Source organism: Sorghum bicolor, chromosome 5, assembly GCF_000003195.3.
Source record: "Sorghum bicolor cultivar BTx623 chromosome 5, Sorghum_bicolor_NCBIv3, whole genome shotgun sequence".
Lineage (NCBI taxonomy): Eukaryota > Viridiplantae > Streptophyta > Magnoliopsida > Poales > Poaceae > Sorghum > Sorghum bicolor.
Genome location: NC_012874.2, coordinates 70424204 through 70443230, shown reverse-complemented (window position 1 = coordinate 70443230; position 19027 = coordinate 70424204). Strand labels below are relative to the sequence as shown.

Here is a 19027-nt window from a genome sequence, read left to right as displayed (position 1 = left end):
GAGCTGCAAACTGGTCATAGATTAGGGCCTTGTTTAGTTCTAAATTTTTTTGCAAAATAAATACTGTAGCACTTTCATTTATATTTGATAAATATTGTCTAATCATGGACTAACTAGGCTCAAAAGATTCAGTAAATTACACACAAACTGTGCAATTAGTTATTATTTTTATCTATATTTAATGCTCCATGCAGGCGCTACAAAATTCGATGTGATGCGAAATCTGTTTTTTTTTGCAAAATTTTTTGGGAACTAAACAAGGCCTAGCTAGTTGAGTTTCTTGCAGTGAAACTTATTCATTCCGGTTCAAGTACTCGACTTGGTACGGGTGCTCGCATAGATTTAACGGCGCTATACTTTTAGTGGTAGGTGACGTCCCCATCGACAGCGAGACATCTATGGTGACTTCGTGAATCTTGTGATGTTATGACTCAATCCTTCTGAGATGCTCGTAGGGGTAGGATTTGTGTACATATGTTATAGGGGTGACTGTGCCTGCATTAAAGTGTTTGTGCTGAGTAGTGATATGGGTATATCTCTTTACTACAACATTAATATCAATTTTGATCGTAGAGATAAGTGTTGGGATCTCCGTGGAACATAGCGTACATAAAACACGAAATAGAAAAAACACAAGATTGGAGTTGCATGTCGCTTGCTATCATACATGACCAGAAAATGTAGAAAAGTCTCCAATGGTCCATATTTGGATACAACACAAGAGAAACTTAGAACATAGAGATAGACATGTAGAAAAGTTTCCAATAGATTAAACCTAGAAGTGAAATTCACCGGCCAGCAGTCCTCTAGGTTATCTAAAGATATTAAATTGGTCAGTACAGTTCCACCATTTTTGTCACCCTGAAGCTGTAACGGTCTCATCTCATTCTAAAAAGATGTTTACCTAACCATCCTACGTAGCAAGTCAACTCAGTACTTAGATTTGGCCTACAGGACCCACATGTCAGCGATAAGACTTCACCTTAAAAAAATCATACCGTTAATTTCATACGACCTTGTAAAAACATGATTTGAAAATTTTATATAGGATCTATGATTTTATAGTTTTGGTATTTTTTTCATTTGAGATCATTAATATTTAAACAAATTAATATAAACAACATATTAATCACGTAGCAAGGCTTGTTGCCTTACTAGAAAAATATATGTTCCTTTTATGGTGTCGGATAAAGATACTTTGTATATGAAAATTGTAGGTCTCAATGAGATCTATAGCTTTCTAGTTTGAGATTTGAATTATTCACTTGAGATCATTATGATGCTTAAAAGTACTCATAATTTAAACTTTTAGTGGCATATTAACCGTGTATCAAGGCTTGTCATCCTAGAAAAATCATTCTTTTATGATGATAGATAAAGATACTTTGTATATGAAAATTGTAGCTCCTGATGAGATCTACAAATTCTGAATTTTGAGTAAAGTCATGTGAGGTCATTAAGATGTTAAAAAAATGTAAATTTTCAGCAGCATAGTAGTCACATACCAAAATTGACTCGTTGCTTGAGTGAAACCCTAAACCCTAAACCTTAGAGGCGGGGTGCGTGCGAACATTGCCATAAATAGCTGCTGACCTGCTGTGCCCTTGATACCTATTTCGACCAGATATGGTATAGGATTTACTCTGTTTGGTGCGTACTAATTTTGCCATAAATCGCTCTGCTGGTGTCGTCATGCACATGCTTTTCTGCCAAGATCGTACAGAGGCACATGTGCTCGCCGCAATGTGGTCACGTTCCCACATCTGCCCATATGCCTCTAGATTCTTAACAAATTACTATGGAGTATATTGGATTCACTATCCTGTCTGAGCTTAAAAATGTAATTCTTGGATGTGCATGCTCATGATGCTTGTGAGTAGACGAATTTCGTACCTATAACCAAATTAACGTAGGGAAATAGGGAACATATATAGCAATTTTTGGACGCAACAGAGTATGATAAGGGAATGTAAACAACATTATTTTAATGTTGCCATACATAACTATGAACTACTTCCACTATTGAATTTAAACAGCATGGTTCTAAACCGCTTTACCAAGTTCTTTGCAAAAATGGGGACTTAAATTTTTAGTCTAGTCTGATAGAAGAATTTCTTTGGTTTAGAATCTTCAGAATTGAGGGTGGTTAACGCATAAGATTTTAAGAGGAACAATGGCCTTTTGCTAGATACGATGACCCAGCATGAGCAGTAGCTCTATTTGTATAATATGGTGATCCCATTCGGCTGGTAGTTTGAGCGCTTTTGCAGTAGTGTGTGTGGCTGTTCTTCCTCACCAAACACTCTGCATACAACAGCATCCAGCTGGCTTTCAGATGTTATGAAGACAATGGAGCATGTCGGCCATGGTGGAAAGACCAAAATTCCCCTGAGTTTTTTTTTTCGAGACCTACGATTATAGATATATATATATATATGCTTACAAACACGAGCGCACACGCTCATCTCTATTACAAGAAAAATATGAGAGTTGGTCTTATCTTTCTTGTTACGCCCGATTTAACCTATCAGGCTTGTGCCAAGAGTCCCGCCTCGCCTGTACATCATGCTTGTGTGGGGTCTCCTAGGGATGTGGTGCTATCATATTGCCGCACGCTCAAGGCCATTCGCCTTGGCCACTTCTAATGCACCATCAATGTTGTCAAAAAAAACGCACCATCGATTACCACACCACGCTAAGGCATTGTTTAGTTCACCCCCGAAAACTAAAAACTTTTCAAGATTCTCCGTCACATCCAATCTTAGAGCACATGCATGAAGCATTAGATATAGAAAAAATAAAAACTAATTGCACAGTTTGCCTGTAAATCACGAGATGAATCTTTTGAGCCTAGTTAGTCCATGATTGGATAATATTTGTCAAATAAAAACGAAAATACTACAGTGCCAAAATTCGAAATTTTTTCGGAACTAAACAAGGCCTAAAATAACTTTATGTAGTGCTGTCGTATAGGGTCTCGGTTAGTTACAAAAAATTTTGCAAATTTTTTTAAGATTTTCCATCACATTGAATCTTACGTTACATGCATAAAGCATTAAATATATATAAAAATAATAACTAATTACCTATAATTTGTGAGATGAATCTTTTGAGTCTAGTTAGTCCATGATTGGATAATATTTATCAAATACAAGTGAAATTGTATCTATATTTAATACTTCATGAGTACTCATTTTATCAAATATAAACTGTGTAATTATTTTTTTTATCTATATTTAATACTTTATGTATACACTCAAAGATTCAATGTGATAAAAAATCTTATAAAATTTTAGAATTTTGAAGGGATCTAAACATGCCCTGTGCTGCGTCGAACGGACGTGTAGGATTTTTTTTCCCACCATGATCTGTTGTTCCCTAGAATGCTGGAAAAAGATTAAATACAGATGGGCCGCACCTGCCCCACGTCCAGTCCATGCATGACGTGTGTCCCATGTCGCAACGCACGTACTCAAGCAAAACGCTGCACAGTAAACGCTGCTCATCATGATCTCCCACCACCCGCTGCACAGTAACCTCGATCTGGCCATTTCTTCACAGTTCTGCGGCATTATAATAATTAACTTGCCTCATTTTCCGATCTGCTGGTCCCTAGACGTTAACGACGGATCTCAACCAATATGATCTAATTTTGCTCTATATATGGTCCGACTTGCATTGGCCCCGTATTTACAACGTTAAGGACTGAGGACTTGGTTTTCCAATGCTGTTTGTCTTAATCAGGTTGTATGATTTAGTCTTTTTTAAATAAAAAAACATCGATTTGGGTGTGGTGTGGGTTTTCCTCCTCTGCCCTTTTCCACTGAAGGGAAAAAGGAGGAAACTTTGGGAAGAAGATGGAGATGGCGCGATGAGGCGGCCGGGAAGGAAGAGACGTACTAGAGGCACGCATGTAGATGGAATCACAGGCTTGGAGTCGATGGAGATGAAGCGAAGCCTGACCCTCAGTGCTTATGTAACGTTTTTTCTCTCTCCTCATCAATATAGACCAAATATTGTACATTTGCTGATGTGTCATCCTATTTAACATCACAAAACTTTCTATGATATCTTTACCTAATTATCAATGAGAAAAAAACATTTAATAATGGCCAAATAGACATTTTACTATCCACATAATACCACTAGGCCTACAAACTAACCGAAGTGCCAAATAAGTCACTCCCTCCATCCTAATAAGATGTGATCAGTTTTTATTCATGTTTTCTCAGGGCATGTTTACCCCCACCCCCTAAAGTTTTGGGTGACCACTAAATTTTAGTGATCTTCTGTTTGGTTATATAGTGACTAATTAAAGATCACTAAACCAGCTGTCTTATGTACACACTTTAGTCACTTTTAACTATCCCTTGGTGACTAAAGCCACTAAACTTTAGTGGCCCCTAAACATTAGTGGGGTGTTTGGCATTTTAGTGACCTCTAGCAAAACTGCTCGTGCATTGTAATGGAGTTTGGTAATGGCAGAAACACCACAACAATCAATTCCCTCAGTCGTCCACATCCAAGTTGATCTCCATCGTCTTCGCTTTGTTGCTGCCTGAAAAGAACTTGTCCATTAGGTCAAACTCCACTGACTGTTCCGTATCTTCGTATCCTCTCAAAGATGGCCAAGAAGAAGTTGTACGTTATTACGTATTAGCGTCCACTAGCACATTATACCCAGCAAGCTTGCTTTCCACTAATGCACAACCACAACTGGACCCAGGTAGTTTGCCGTGTGCCCCAGGCATGCACTCGGCTGGCGCAGCCCAATGGGCACACATCAAAGACTTTGCTATCGGCATCTGACGGCAAAGAGCTAGCACACGGGTAAACTTCCTGTTTGCCGAGATTGGCAGTGGGCTAACGGGCATTGACTGAGGGCAGTCGGGAAAGATTATGTTTGTCGTGTGTCGCTAAGTGACACACGGAAAAAATCCTGTTTGCCGAGCATTTGGTTTTTGCCAAGGGCCTAGTGAACGCACACTGCAAAAAAATTCTTTGCCGTTTGCCCAGTTGTTTGCACACGACAATGTTTGGGGAACATGGCAAATATCAGGTTTTCGGCAGTGAAACGACATGGGTAAATGAGAAATACGTACTGTACGTGGGTGCACAGGTGCTTTGCGTGGAATATTTCCTTCAATAAGTTCTAAGCCCTGGATATGCGACATGTATTTTGCCGTCCTCTTCGTCTCTCGGATATTGCTACAAACTGGTCGAGCCATGAACATCTAATTTCTTCGGGAGCCAATTGGGAGTAGGCGGGGTCGGATTTCTACGGCGGTATCAAGTACAATCGTGAGCGTATACCTCAGCGCTGCTGGGTGCTGGCACGTCACAACAACAACAAGCAGCCTGAAACCTACCCGCGATGCATCGTCCGCTCTACAGAGTATTGTCTTGGAGCTAGGTTTTTAATTTGGATCTGGAGAAGCATATGCACTGTCGTCGCGCGCAGACACCAGTACGTCTTCACTCTTGAGATGAAAACGGATCGGATACGAACGGATATCATCGATATCATATTTGTTTTCATATTTCTGGTCGAATTCGGATTCGAATACAGATAATGTTAATCATGTCGGATAAGATATGATTGGATATCGACATCATAAATATACGATTTAAATATTCGGATACGGATAGGTATCGGATGTTAAATATTCGGACTCGGATACGGACAGATCTAAACCTCTCTAAACGAATTTGGTCTCGAATATGGTCAGAAAATATCCGTATCGTTTTCATCCCTACTCTTGAGCAGGTATTCAGTGTCAGTAATTGCTGCACAGCCATTGCAGGAGGAGGTGGTCCGAGCAGTGCCAGTGGCGCTGTTGCCTTCTGTGCCTGCCTTGGATATATATCATCCATGCTGCTCTCCCTAAAATGACTACTATATATATCTCGCTAGCAGCTGGCCTACCAAAAATGACGACAACACGACGATTGCTCTCTATATAAACGGAGAGTGTCGTGTGCGAGCCTTGCTAGCTAGTATAGCTTACACCGGGACTTGCATATTAATTAAGCAGCATATATAGGCGATCGACAGACAGCGATGAAGGTAGCGGTGGTGGGTGGCGGCGTAAGCGGGCTAGTGGCGGCGCACGAGCTGGCGAGGAGCGGCGGCGGCGGCGTGCGCGTCACCGTGTACGAGAAGGAGGATTACCTCGGCGGTGCCAAGACCGTTGCCGTCGACGGCGGAGCAGCAGCAGACGGCCGTGTAGCCGTCGACCTCGGCCTCATGGTCTTCAACCCGGTGCGGAACTTGCATATATACATATATATAAGCACCCAAAACCGTAATTGTCTCTTTGCTCTCTTTTGGCTTAGTCATTAGTTATTATGAAAATAAATTTGCTACCTATAGTATATATATGCCAAATGACATGACAATGGATAAGGAAAAATGTTCAGAACTTGAATAAAAGTTCTTTCGTTATTTTATAAGACAAAAGTCGTTCTGTCCAGACCAGATCTATTAGAACAAACGTAGTACAAAGATGAGACCACACAAAGATGCTGACGACGTGCAAAACGAACGTACAAACATGAGACCACACAGCAACAGAGAGGAATAATTAAGTGGACGACTATTTGAACACAGTGTCTATTAGCAGACGCGATCACATCGGAACTCATGCATTTATTATAAAAGCAGTAGGCCCAGCCATCTCAGGCAAATGGTATTTATTAATGAGAGCCATTTTGGGAAAAACAGTGATCACAGTTGCTCCTTTAAATCCAATATATAGAGGGCCACTTTTCAGAAGAGCCAACTTAGACTAGTCTCAATACATATTTCATAAGTGTCATGCACATTAAATAAGGTGACACATAAGCAAAATTGCTGACTTGATGGAGTCATTAAATGAAGGAGTTTCATCATATGAGAGAGGAGTTTCATCCCCATGAAACTCATATGGCTCGGTTACCTAGTTTATAGTCTTGTAACTATGCCATAAAACTATGTCATAAAACTATGTATTGAGACTGGCCTAATGCATTTCCTGAGGTGCGCCTTGGCCTTGCATTGGATCTGTCTAGAAAACTGTATGGTGGGCCCAAGACAGGCCGTGTCTGTTAAGGCCTTGTTTAGTTCCCTCCAAAAATCAAAAACTTTTCAAGATTTCTCATCACATCGAATCTTGCGGCACATGCATGAAGCATTAAATATAGACGAAAACAAAAACTAATTACACAGTTTACCTATAAATCACGAGACGAATTTTTTGACTCTAGTTAGTCTATGATTGGACAATATTTGCCACAAACAAACGAAAGTGCTACAGTACCGAAAACCAAAAAAATTTCGGAACTAACAAGACCAAAGTTTTTGGGCTATTTCCTAAAGCTTTTTTTTTAAAAAAAAAAAATTGAACCCAGGCCTGCTCTAGCGAGAGAAGTAGCTCTGCTTTCACCACAGCTGGTCCACCTCTCTTCCCCTCCGACATCTTGCCGGAGGTTGGAGAGACTGGAGATCTCTTGTTTTAATAAGTTTTCTAGTAGAATAAAATGTTTGTGTCCCTCCATATTAAGTTTGGTATGGGGATTTATCTTCTCTTCCTCCTTCCTGGCAATGGCGGGGGAGTAGAGTGGATTCGTTTTCTCTATGGTGGTTCTGTTAAAAATGAGGGCGATAAATACAGCGTCAGCAAATTCCTTGGCATGATGACATAGAGGCTTAGCTTTCCGAACAGCGACATTGAGGTGGTGATGATGTCACTGCCATGAAATAATTTTCTCTGTTCTCTTCTCATTTTGTTATGGTCAGATCTGACCACAATGAAGGACTAGATAGACTAAGTTTTAGATCGATCTTACATATTGTTCAGTGGTAGAAAGAAGAAGAAAGACACAAGAAAGAATAAATTCCTCAACTCCACCTACAGGAATGTTAGTCGTCGTTTGTTGAGCATCTGTTCTCAAGTCTTTTGTCGAGCATTTGCTTGTGTGGTCATCTATATGAATCATCATACATGTTTTGTTTGAGTTTTGGAGCTATACAAAGCATGAGTACAATATAGATGAAGATCATTTTCTAGATATACGTAGTGTATTCCAGGGTGCTTGTAACAAGATGATGTACTTAGCTATAATATAATATAATTCTTTTTTTCATCCCAAAAGAAAGCTTTTTTTGAAGTAGTGATAGAATGAAAAGTACCATTTCTAGTTTTATATGCTACGTTGCTACATGTCTACTGTAACACAAGATGTAATTGCAGGTGAGAAGCCCAAACATGATGGAATGGTTTGAAAGGCTAGGGGTGGAGATGGACACATCAGACATGTCATTCTCAGCAAGCATGCGGTTAAACAAAGGTAAAGGCTTCGAGTGGGGAAGCCGCAATGGTATGTCTAGTGTATTGGTGCAGAAGAGCAATTTGCTTAGCCCCAGATTCTGGCTCGTGATCCATGAGATATTCAAGTTCAAGAATCATGCCCTCAAGTGAGTTCACATTGAATTCAATGATGAGAGTTTGTGCATTATGCCATACTCCATATAGTCATGCTGGATTATTGATAAATTTGATCCTTTATTTTGATTCTAAGGTACTTGGAGGACCACGAAAGAGACCCTGACTGGAATCAAACTTTGGGGCAGTTCATTCAGTCACATAGATATTCACAGCTCTTCCAGGATGCCTACCTTGTATGTTAGAACTTCACTTATACAGATTTTCTCCAGGTTCTCATATCATTTCAAGACACTGAAAAATAGTATATTGTCTGCAGATTCCAATGTGTGCATGCATTTGGCCCAGTACGTCGAAGGAAGTATTGGGCTTCCCTGCCCTTTTTGTTCTTTCATTTTTCCAGGACAATCAGCTTCTTGAGGTAACTATACATCTATTTCAGATATCCATTCTCGTGAATCAAAAGGTCGATCTTGTGAATCTGACTAGTATTATGATGCTAATTAATAAAATGGAATTATGAATGTATTCAGTTTTTTAGTCGCTCACAGTGGCTTACTGTCAAAGGTGGTTTGGGGTCCTACATGAACAAGGTAACGCATGCAACTTTTCTTCTGTAAAATACATAAAGGATCGTCAATCCGTCATGTATCACATGACCTATGTATGAGCAGGTAAGGGAAGAATTGGAGAGCAATGGCTGTCAGATTAAGATCGGCTGTGAAGTCAGCTCTATTTCGAAGTCCAAAGGAGGTAAATCCATTATTCCATATATTTATAAAACTATTTAACCAAACCGTGTTCTCACGTTCTGTCAAAAAAAAACGTGTTCTCACATGGGCACAATTTCAGGAGAAGACAGTGACTAATAAAAATACTTATAATAAATGCTTTCTCTTTGATAATTTTCTAGAGTATTAGCCATGATAAATATACACTATAGTCTCTATTTATTTGTAATAAATAAATCTATCAATTATTGATCTACATCTATTTTCATCTATATCCATAGTTCTATTCCTTTCGCTATAGATCCAATGGCTATTGCTATCAATGATGTCTACAGTAGACCAATATTATAAGATTTTCTAGGATTTATCTTTTTTTAGTGGGTTTAATAATATGGAGGCTCCATAGGGACCTCTATTTAAAATTTCTAGGATTTATCTTTTTTTTCAGGTGTGATACATATTGATTTGAAATCTGAACATAAATTATACAAGTGCTTGTTGCATCCATTTTGTAATATCATTGATTTATATTTTAGCTTTCCACATTTAATCAAGTTGCTACTATTTTTTATCCACGTTTAGTGCTGAGACTCTAATACTAATTCATCACTTAATAATAATTTTCATTTTTTTGTTATTAAAAGAAGATTCTAGGTCCTAGGCTACCTTCTTAACTCTTACAATGTTATAAATAATCATTTAAGTGTACACCATGGCATGCACTTAAGATATTGAACTTCTTATATCAAACAATTATATGGGTAATAGTATTATTTTAGAAAACATATATCGCTTAAAATTGAATTAGTAACATTCATATGATACAACGTTTTAATCAAAATGTTCAAAATTTTTAAGAACACAACTTTATTAAGTTGATGAACAAATATATTAAGGACCTGGTCCAAATCTTCAAGGTGTCAATTAGGCAAACCAAATGCTACCGTGAAGCATATGGGGTGTTAGGTTTTACTGATCTGAGGCTGCTCTTCTAGTGCCATGGTTCTTTCACAGCAGTTAGCTGAACCAATTAACTAACATATAGTTGTGTCACTACCGGACACTGGTGCTAGCACTCGGCAAAGGCCCAAATATACTCGGTAAAGCCTTTGCTGAGTGCCATATTCGGTAAAGATCACACGACAAATTTTTCATCGGCAAAGCGGTCTTTTCCGAGTGCTATTTTTCGGGCGCTCGGCAAAGTCCAACACTCGGCAAAGATTAAAATGAAAAATAACCCAAAAAATAGGAAATTTTTTTGGACAAAGTCGAAGCCGCAAGTCTTGGTATTTTTCACAGAAAATACACGACCAGTAAGATTCAAACCCATAACCTCCCTCTCGCATGTCTCACTCTCTAACCACGCACCACATTGTCACTTGTTTTTATATTACATTTGGATTCCTTATATATTATACCAAACCACATATAAATTGATTGTAGCCCCTAAAACATTTTAAATCAAAAGGTTGTCAACTACAAAGTTTCATAACTTTTTGAGATCTATAAAATTTATTTAAGGATTTTTCCCATCCGAGGTTGTTTAAAAAATTCAAAATTTAAAATTTTCAAATAAAAACACAATTTTGTATGACAAAATGAACTCAAATGAAAGGTTGTCAACTACAAAATTTTATAACTTCTCAAGATCTACAAAGTCTGTTTTGGTTATTTAGTTATTTGACAAGATGATTCTAATATTTTTCACAAAACATATATATCTCTCTTGTAGTTTCATAAACTATAAGAAAGATATAAAAAATTTGTGAACAATTTTATTTTTACTTTGTCAAATGAAAAAATAACCAAATAAAAGTTGTAGATCTTAAAAAATTATACAACTCTATAGTTGGAAACCTTTTGATTTGAATTCGTTTAGGCTTCAAAATTTGATTTGAAATTTTTTCCGAGTGTTTTTCTTGACGCTCGGCAATGAACCCTCTTTGCCGAGTGTTTGCAAAGAGGCTTCTTTACCAAATACCAAAAAAAACACTCTGTGAACCTATTAACACTCGGGAAAGAGCCGGATTCAGGTAGTTTCTAGAAAAGAAACTTTTCAACTGCCAACTACAGTTACTTGCTTATAGAAATTACCCTACTTATCAACTAATGAGAAAAATGTTATGATACTTCAAGTAGGTTACCAAATTTTAGAGGTTGATGGCTCAGAGGAGAAGTACGATAGGATCATATTAGGTGTTAATGCACAGGATGCACTAAAAGTACTAGGAGCTGAAGCAACAAATGAGGAACTGAAGACTCTAGGAGCTTTCCAGTATATCCGCAGGTAACACATACACTATACACCATATATTGTGTGTTATTCCTCATTTACATGATCTTGGTACGATAATTTTCAATTCTTGTACTTTTCGTCTTTGCAGTAACGTGTACCTCCACTGTGATGAAAGTCTGATGCCACATAATTTCTCCGCATGGAGTGCTAGGAACTTCTTGGGGACAACAAGCAGTGGTGTCTGTGTTACCTCCTGGCTAAATATACTTCAGGTACAGTGACTAAGTAACATGGTAGCTTCATAAAGTGACTTTAGATTTATTATTTTTCTTGTGCATGTGGTTGATGAGCGAATATATAAATATATTTTTCACAATATGGAAGTGTTAACTGTGGAACTTTCTCCTACATTTGAATTGCTAGAACATTGAATCTGCCGGGCCTCTACTTGTGACACTGAACCCTCCTCGTGTTCCCAAACATGTTTTGCTTAAATGGCATACCAAACACCCAATTCCTTCCATTGCTGCTGCTAAGGCTAACCATGAGCTCAAGAACATCCAAGGAAAGAGGGGAATTTGGTTCTGTGGCGCATATCAAGGTGACCACTTTTGTTTCACACCAACCTGGATGCCATTTTTAACTAATTACAATGTAAGTAAGACTGAGATGTTGCACTCTTTTTGAATAACAGGCTACGGATACCACGAGGACAGTGTTAAGGTATTCCATGTGCACTTGACCTTTTTAGGTTTCATCATTAATAAGGTGCTGAATATTATTCAGATATTTATGGGAGTTGTTTATGCAAAATTGAATTAACTCAGGCTGGGAAAGCAGCAGCTTCAGGATTGCTTGGAATGAAATGTGACCTTTTGGTTAACCCAAAACCGATGGTCCCATCATGGACTGAGGCTGGCGCACGTTATTTGGTAGCAAAAAATTTAGACCAATACATATCCATTGGTAACTTCTGGTGAGGCTAGTACAGATAAATCCTTACACAGCAGAGTCTATCTAGTCAAGATTCTCACATCAGTTTTGTGCACAGCATGCTCGAGGAAGGAGGCACTATGTTTAGTTTTGGTAAAGCATGTGAGAAATGTCCTATAAAATCTGTGATACGAGTTCACGATCCCCAGTTCTATTGGAAGGTTCACTTCTCTCTTCCTTATTTGATTTGAAGTTTTTTTTTTTTACCTTCCAATCTACAATCCAGTTTCTTCTTCAAATCTCATGTGAATATCTTTACTGTGCCTCATGTTTTCATTAGGCTGCAACAGAAGGAGACCTTGGTTTTGCATCTGCCTACATCCAGGGCTATATCTCATTTGTTGATCACCGAAACGGCCTTGTGAACCTTGTACGGGTAAGACAATTGTGTGTGGCCGATTGGTTTTTTACATATTTATAAAATCCAGTGAAAGTTAGGACACTATAGGAAAGCAAGTTCAAGATTAATCCTTCAACCACAATTTGATTCAATTTTTGTTTAATCTTTTCCAATATGTTAGTGGGACAATGGTGGTTTGGATGGTGAAAACAAAGTTTTATTATCGGAATAGAAAAGAGGGAACTACCTTTTTTTAACAAATAATAATTATGATAGTCGGAAATTTCTTAATAAAAAAAAATTGCCATAGGCATGTTTGCTTGTTTAGTTACATAGCTTCACCCATATCTACTCTGTTTCTGTTTTCTGACTACATCTATGAGCCTTGTTGGTACAGATTATATTGGCTAATAGATGTGAACGCAAGAGATTATACAGCACTGCTAAGACAAGGTATATCTCATCTTAATTCTAAGAAAAACGTCTGAACTGTTTCATCAATGTGAAGGATCGTATATGAATTTGCTATTGTTGAACATGTTCAAATGTGTCCTGCAGTGCTTATACAAGGAAGGCCTGGTGGGCACCGTTCCTTGGAATTAGTGGAGTCGCATTTGCAAAATACTTTCTACTTCACGCCTGGCGGAAGAATAGTGTATCCAAAGCTCGTAAAAATATATCTGAACACTATGATCTGGTTAGTGAGCTTTGTTTATATATTTAAGAATGAATAAGATAACTAAATGCTCGAATTTTACAACTATCTCCATCCATATGCTGGAAATCATTCACTTCCATTGTTGAACTGACTAAGTAGTGACAGATTTATTTCAATGTGAAATATTTTGTGCAGAGTAATGATTTCTTTGCTCTTTATCTGGATCCATCTATGACGTATTCTTCTGGTATTTTCAAGGTTTGCAAAATCTCAGGATTTGATTTCCACATTGTAAATTATGTAGCTATCTGCTCGAACAAGAAAATTATGTAGTATATATACTCTTGTGAGTAGCACTCCTCTTAAGATTGCACAATGACCTGGATATATTGGTTCTAATGGTAGGCGGAGGACGAGAGCTTAGAAGCAGCCCAGCTACGTAAGCTTGACAGTCTCATCAATAAGGTAAGAAAATCATAACATGCATGAGTTGTGCTTTGTTTGAACTCTCTTAGATCAATTAAATCTCACCTGATCTCGAGACAACCACAGTATATGCATTGGGTAAAATCAACCTGACCTTATATATATGATGTCCTGTTGTTGCAATGAATCCATTTAACTGAAGGCTAAGGTGGAGTCAGGGCATCATGTTCTTGACATTGGTTGTGGTTGGGGGACTTTAGCAATAAGGTTGGTGCAGAAAACTGGTTGCAAGTGCACAGGAATTACATTATCCGAGGAGCAACTCAAATACGCCAAGAGAAAGGTGAAAGAAGCTGGATTAGAGGTAAGTTGTATTCCTTTCTTGATAGTAGTGGCCCAAGAATGTCTTTTCAAAATATTAGCTAGCATTAGAAATTTAAAAGAATGACTACAAATATCTATTGTATATGCAGGACCGCATAACTCTCTTGCTTTGCGATTACCGTCAAATACCAAATGGCCAAAAGTTTGATAGGATTATAAGTTGGTGAGTAGTAGTTCTGCTGAAGTGATCATAGAAGTGATACCTCAGTTGCTGGTCTGATGACTATGTTCTCCTTGCTCATTTAGTGAGATGCTTGAACACGTTGGCCATGAGTTCTATGAAGACTTTTTTGCCTCCTGCGAGTATCATTTGGCAGAACACGGCATATTTGTCCTCCAGGTTGATCATTACCAATATATATTTATCTTATACACAGTTTTATGATTGGGGATAACGTTAGTCTTCAACAAACTAATTTTCTTTCTGAAAATTAAATTTATATGCATAGTCCATTGCGAGATTGGGGATACTATTAGTCTTCAACAAAGTTTTTTTTTTTTCTGAAAATATTTATATGCACAGACCATTGCACTCGTAGAGGAAATGTATGACAAAATGAGGTTGCGGCCTGAGTTTGTAAAGACATATATCTTCCCCGGTGGCTGCCTACCGTCTCTAGCCCGGATTGTGTCTGCCATGACTAATGCATCAAGATTCAAGTATGTACTTAACTATACTTCATAGCTATTGTGTTTTACAAAGTGATCTATGCATCATCACGCAGTTCTATATTGTTTTTGAGTACTCCTGTTTGCAGCATACAACATGTTGAGAATATTGGGGATCACTACTACACGACTCTAATGAACTGGTGGGACAACTTCGCGGCAAACAGAGAGTAAATACAATACTGTGCCTCATACTCAAGTTTACATGCAAATGCTTATTTATTTATAACTACTTAATACTAGATTCTCTTATTTGTTTTGATATTTCGCAGAAAAGCTTCTGCCCTTGGATTTGATGAAAAATTCATCCGTACTTGGGAGTATTATTTAGGTTATTGTGCAGCTCTGTTCAAATCGCGCATTTGTATAGATTATCAGGTACGCACTTACTATCCACACTATATAGTTAACAATAGTAATTAACTTCACTTATGAGGTAACTTTTGGTTGACTACTGTTTGTATGATATGCAGATAGTGTTTGCTCGGCCAGGTGATTCAAAGCTGCCAAGCTATGTTGCCATTGCATAGGTGGAGGCTGTTGTGTTTATGTATCAAAAGGATTCTTGCAGTGCAATATGTTAGTGTGAGCTTTATTCAGTCATGTACGTTTGTGTTGGAGAGCAGGTCAGCAGCTGGATGCGTGAGATATATAGTTTGATTAGAGAGGCACGTATAAGATGCATGCTAGTAGTCCATGCAGGTGAATATTGTGGATTAAACCGTGGTCCAGTACTTGATGTCAAGGGAAGTACCTAGCTGCTTGCTCATGTGTGTTAGTGGTGCTTTAATTTGCATTAGATTGGTGCTCCACCTAGGAGGTGAAATAGTGGTCATGGCATCTTGGTGCTAAGCCGAGTCTTGCCAAACATATTGAGTTTGACGACTTTGTAATAATATTTTTTAAATATATTGAAGTTTATTAATAAGTATAAAAAGAAAAGGCACTAATGTGTGGTGTGAAAAAAAATTTGTGTAGATAACATATTTCTAAACACTACTAGAGAAATAGGCTTTATTGCAAACATCGTATTACAAATGAACCGGTTGCAATGACACGCACAACCACACTTTATGTTAAAAAGCTTGTAGTGATGCTCATGGTGAGTGAACTTTGAGAGTATTATTTTCCTGTGCTTGAGTTTCAAACCGGAAGTTGTAATGTTCAGAGTGAGTACTACTATGAGTTTGTGTTAGAAACTAGGGTTTGTAACACAAACTTGTGGTATCATCTTAGAGTATTACTCCAAGTTCATAATATGATTTAGATTTATTGCATAAGGAGCAACAAGCACTCCAACAAATCTAGCCTTCTCTGTGACATATTTCTAGTGACAATGGTGCAACACATTATTGATTTATGATGTTCTCTAACATTGGGTTGTAACAACGATGAATAGGAAAAAGTTTCATAGAAACATCACTAATACGAAGGTGATATGGAAACGTCCCAAACCATTCCGCTAAGTGTTGTTAGTAAATATCATAGTGGAAACCGATATGAAATCGACACCATTCGTCTTATTTAAAAATTTATAAAAAAAATATCTCTTTTTTTCTCATGCTTGGTTTATTAATAAAGTTCTTCAAAAATAATTTAAGTTTGACCATATTTATATAAATTTCTAAATAAGATGAGTGGTTAAATTTGAAATTAAAAAAAATCAAACGTCTTATAATTTGGAACGAGAGAATATATTGGACTGAGGCCCATCTAGACAGGGCTACTCTCCTTGATTAGTCTGAGCCCGTGAAACATGCAGCTGAGTGAGGCCGTCGAAGTTGGACCAGGCCTGGCCCAATACTAGCTGTGTCATGCGCCGGGCCTGGCCCGTCGAAATTGCTCTCCTTCTGGGCTGCTGTGTGTTAGGGCCCAATGCAGGACGGAGGCAGTAAGCCCACTCTAGATATGGCCCACCACTCCACTTTCTGTTGAATGCAAAGATATTCAGGGGGAAGGAATAACAAGCTCAGGTCTGGCCCAAATAAATTCCATTTCCTTTTTCTTTTCCACGTTTCTTTTTTCATTGCCAATAAGGCAATTTAACGAAGGAAACAGCTGTTGTAATTGTATGCAGAAACTTGCTATTTTACTCTTTGTTTCATTCACCCAGTATTTCTCTAAATCTACTCAAATTTTCGCGGCAACGTGCGGGAAATTCATCTGAAATCTTGTGTTGGGTAGGAGCTGTTTCTTCGCACAGTTCGGGTCGAAATTGAATGCATGGATATATAATGGGCGAGCCAGACGTGTTAGAAGAAACCTATGTGGTCACATGACATTGAGACGGAACTTGTTGTTATGCTTATGCCGGATATTGTCTCTAAAAATAAAATAAAAAAACTTTAGATAGGCCTTATTTAGTTCTAATTTTTTTTTTGCAAAATGAGCACGGTAGCATTCTTGTTTGTATTTTATAAATATTGTCCAATTATAGACTAATTAGGCTCAAAAATTTGTATCGTAAATTATAGGTAAATTATGTAATTAGATATTTGTTTTATCTATATTTAATGTTCTATGCATGTACTGCAAAATTTAATGTAGCGAGAAATCTAAAAATTTAGATAATTTTTTTTAAACTAAACAAGGCCATAGACCGAAAAAAAGAGATTTCGCCACGGACATGATCATGCTGCATGGCATGTGCATGGCTATGAGCCTACGCCTACGCCTACGCCGACACCTACGCCATGACTCCACCAACTGCTAAGGCCTTGTTCAGTTCCTAAAAAATTTTACAAAATTTTTCAGATTCCCGTCACATCGAATCTTTAGACGTATGCATAGAGTATTAAATATAGATGAAAATAAAAACTAATTGCACAGTTTGGTCGAAATTGACGAGACGATCTTTTGAGCCTAGTTAGTCCATAATTTGATAATTTTTATCAAATACAAACGAAAGTGCTACGGTGTCGATTTTGCAAAAAAATTTTGGAACTAAACAAGGCCTAAATGAATTCGACCGATGGCTCCATTGATGCCTTCTCCTGTTCATCGTCCTTCCGGTATTCTCTTAGCACAGGACGCATGGCCCTTTTTTCATGAATTTTTCCCACGGAATTACGATGCGCCCTCTATATATTGTACCGTATATAGTGGAGTCATTCTTAAAACAAACATTGTATTGTATGTATATATATATATATGTAAAATTTATTAGTACGGTTGCTAGCTCTGTTCGTACGGTTTGCTTTGCTGAGTGTTCGTTCGCTAAAATAGTAGCACTCATAAGACAAGCACATAGTCAGATCGGAACCTCAATCAGTCATTGTCCTTGTCCTTTTCGCCTCGCATAAACAACACAGTTACACTCTTCGTTATAATTAATCTATTATTAGCACATGTAAATTATTGTAGCAAATATGGCTAATTATAAACTAATTAGGTTTAAAAGAATCATCTCGTGATTTACAACTAAATTATATAATTAGTTTTTTGTTTATATTAATTTTTTATATATGTGTTCAAAGATTCGATGAGACGTATAAAATTTTTTTTTTGAAGAACTAAGGCCTTGTTTGGATGCAAAAAGTTTTTAGATTTTGATATTGTAGCATTTTCGTTTTTATTTGACAAAAATTATTTAATTATAGAGTAACTAGGCTTAAAGGATTCGTCTCGTGATTTACTTTTACCGTGCAATTAGTTATTCTTTTTATTTATATTTAATATTTCATACATGTGCCGCAAGATTCGATGTGACAAGAAATCTACTTGTAAAGTTTTAGATTTTTAGGGGCCTAAGCAGGCCCGAATCAGATCAGAACGCCAATCAGCATTGCAACGAACACGTACGGCGTCTGGCGGTTTGCGAGCTGCAATAACTTGCTCGGGTGGCTACAACTGTCCCCACACTCCACAGTCCACACCACTGCACGCCCTTGTACTCAGGCCTTGTTTAGTTTCAATTTTTTTAGACTGTAACACTTTCGTTTTTATTTGACAAATATTGTCCAATCATTGAGTAAGTTGGTTTAAAAGATTCATCTCGCGATTTACAAGTAAACTGTGCAATTAGTTTTTATTTTCGTATATATTTAGTGCTCTATACATGTGCCGCAAGATTCGATATGACGGAGAATCTTGAAAACTTTTTGGTTTTTGAGGTGAACTAAACAAGACTTAGGCCTTATTTACTTCACTCCAAAAACCAAAAAAATT

At 37.6% G+C, this 19027-nt stretch overlaps 1 protein-coding gene across 1 annotated transcript; it reads left to right on the top strand.

Moving 5' to 3' along the window:
* LOC8085994 lies at window positions 5909-15788 on the top strand. Its single transcript, XM_021460830.1, has 24 exons — window positions 5909-6262; window positions 8232-8455; window positions 8560-8659; window positions 8743-8844; window positions 8957-9016; window positions 9098-9176; window positions 11294-11441; window positions 11539-11662; window positions 11814-11991; window positions 12085-12113; window positions 12218-12366; window positions 12442-12544; window positions 12664-12759; window positions 13121-13176; window positions 13282-13420; window positions 13577-13639; window positions 13787-13846; window positions 14010-14171; window positions 14281-14354; window positions 14438-14531; window positions 14715-14851; window positions 14950-15030; window positions 15133-15238; window positions 15334-15788. Exons 1-24 carry the CDS (start codon window positions 6062-6064, stop codon window positions 15388-15390), a joined length of 2622 nt encoding a protein of 873 aa, XP_021316505.1. The 5' UTR covers window positions 5909-6061; the 3' UTR covers window positions 15391-15788.

Coding starts and splice junctions, on each gene's coding strand:
- LOC8085994 (XM_021460830.1), top strand. CDS start 6,062: ATGAAGGTAGCGGTGGTGGGTGGCGGCGTAAGCGGGCTAGTGGCGGCG. Junction 13,640..13,786: donor ATTCTTCTGGTATTTTCAAG/GTTTGCAAAATC, acceptor TTCTAATGGTAG/GCGGAGGACGAGAGCTTAGA. Junction 14,852..14,949: donor ACTAATGCATCAAGATTCAA/GTATGTACTTAA, acceptor TCCTGTTTGCAG/CATACAACATGTTGAGAATA.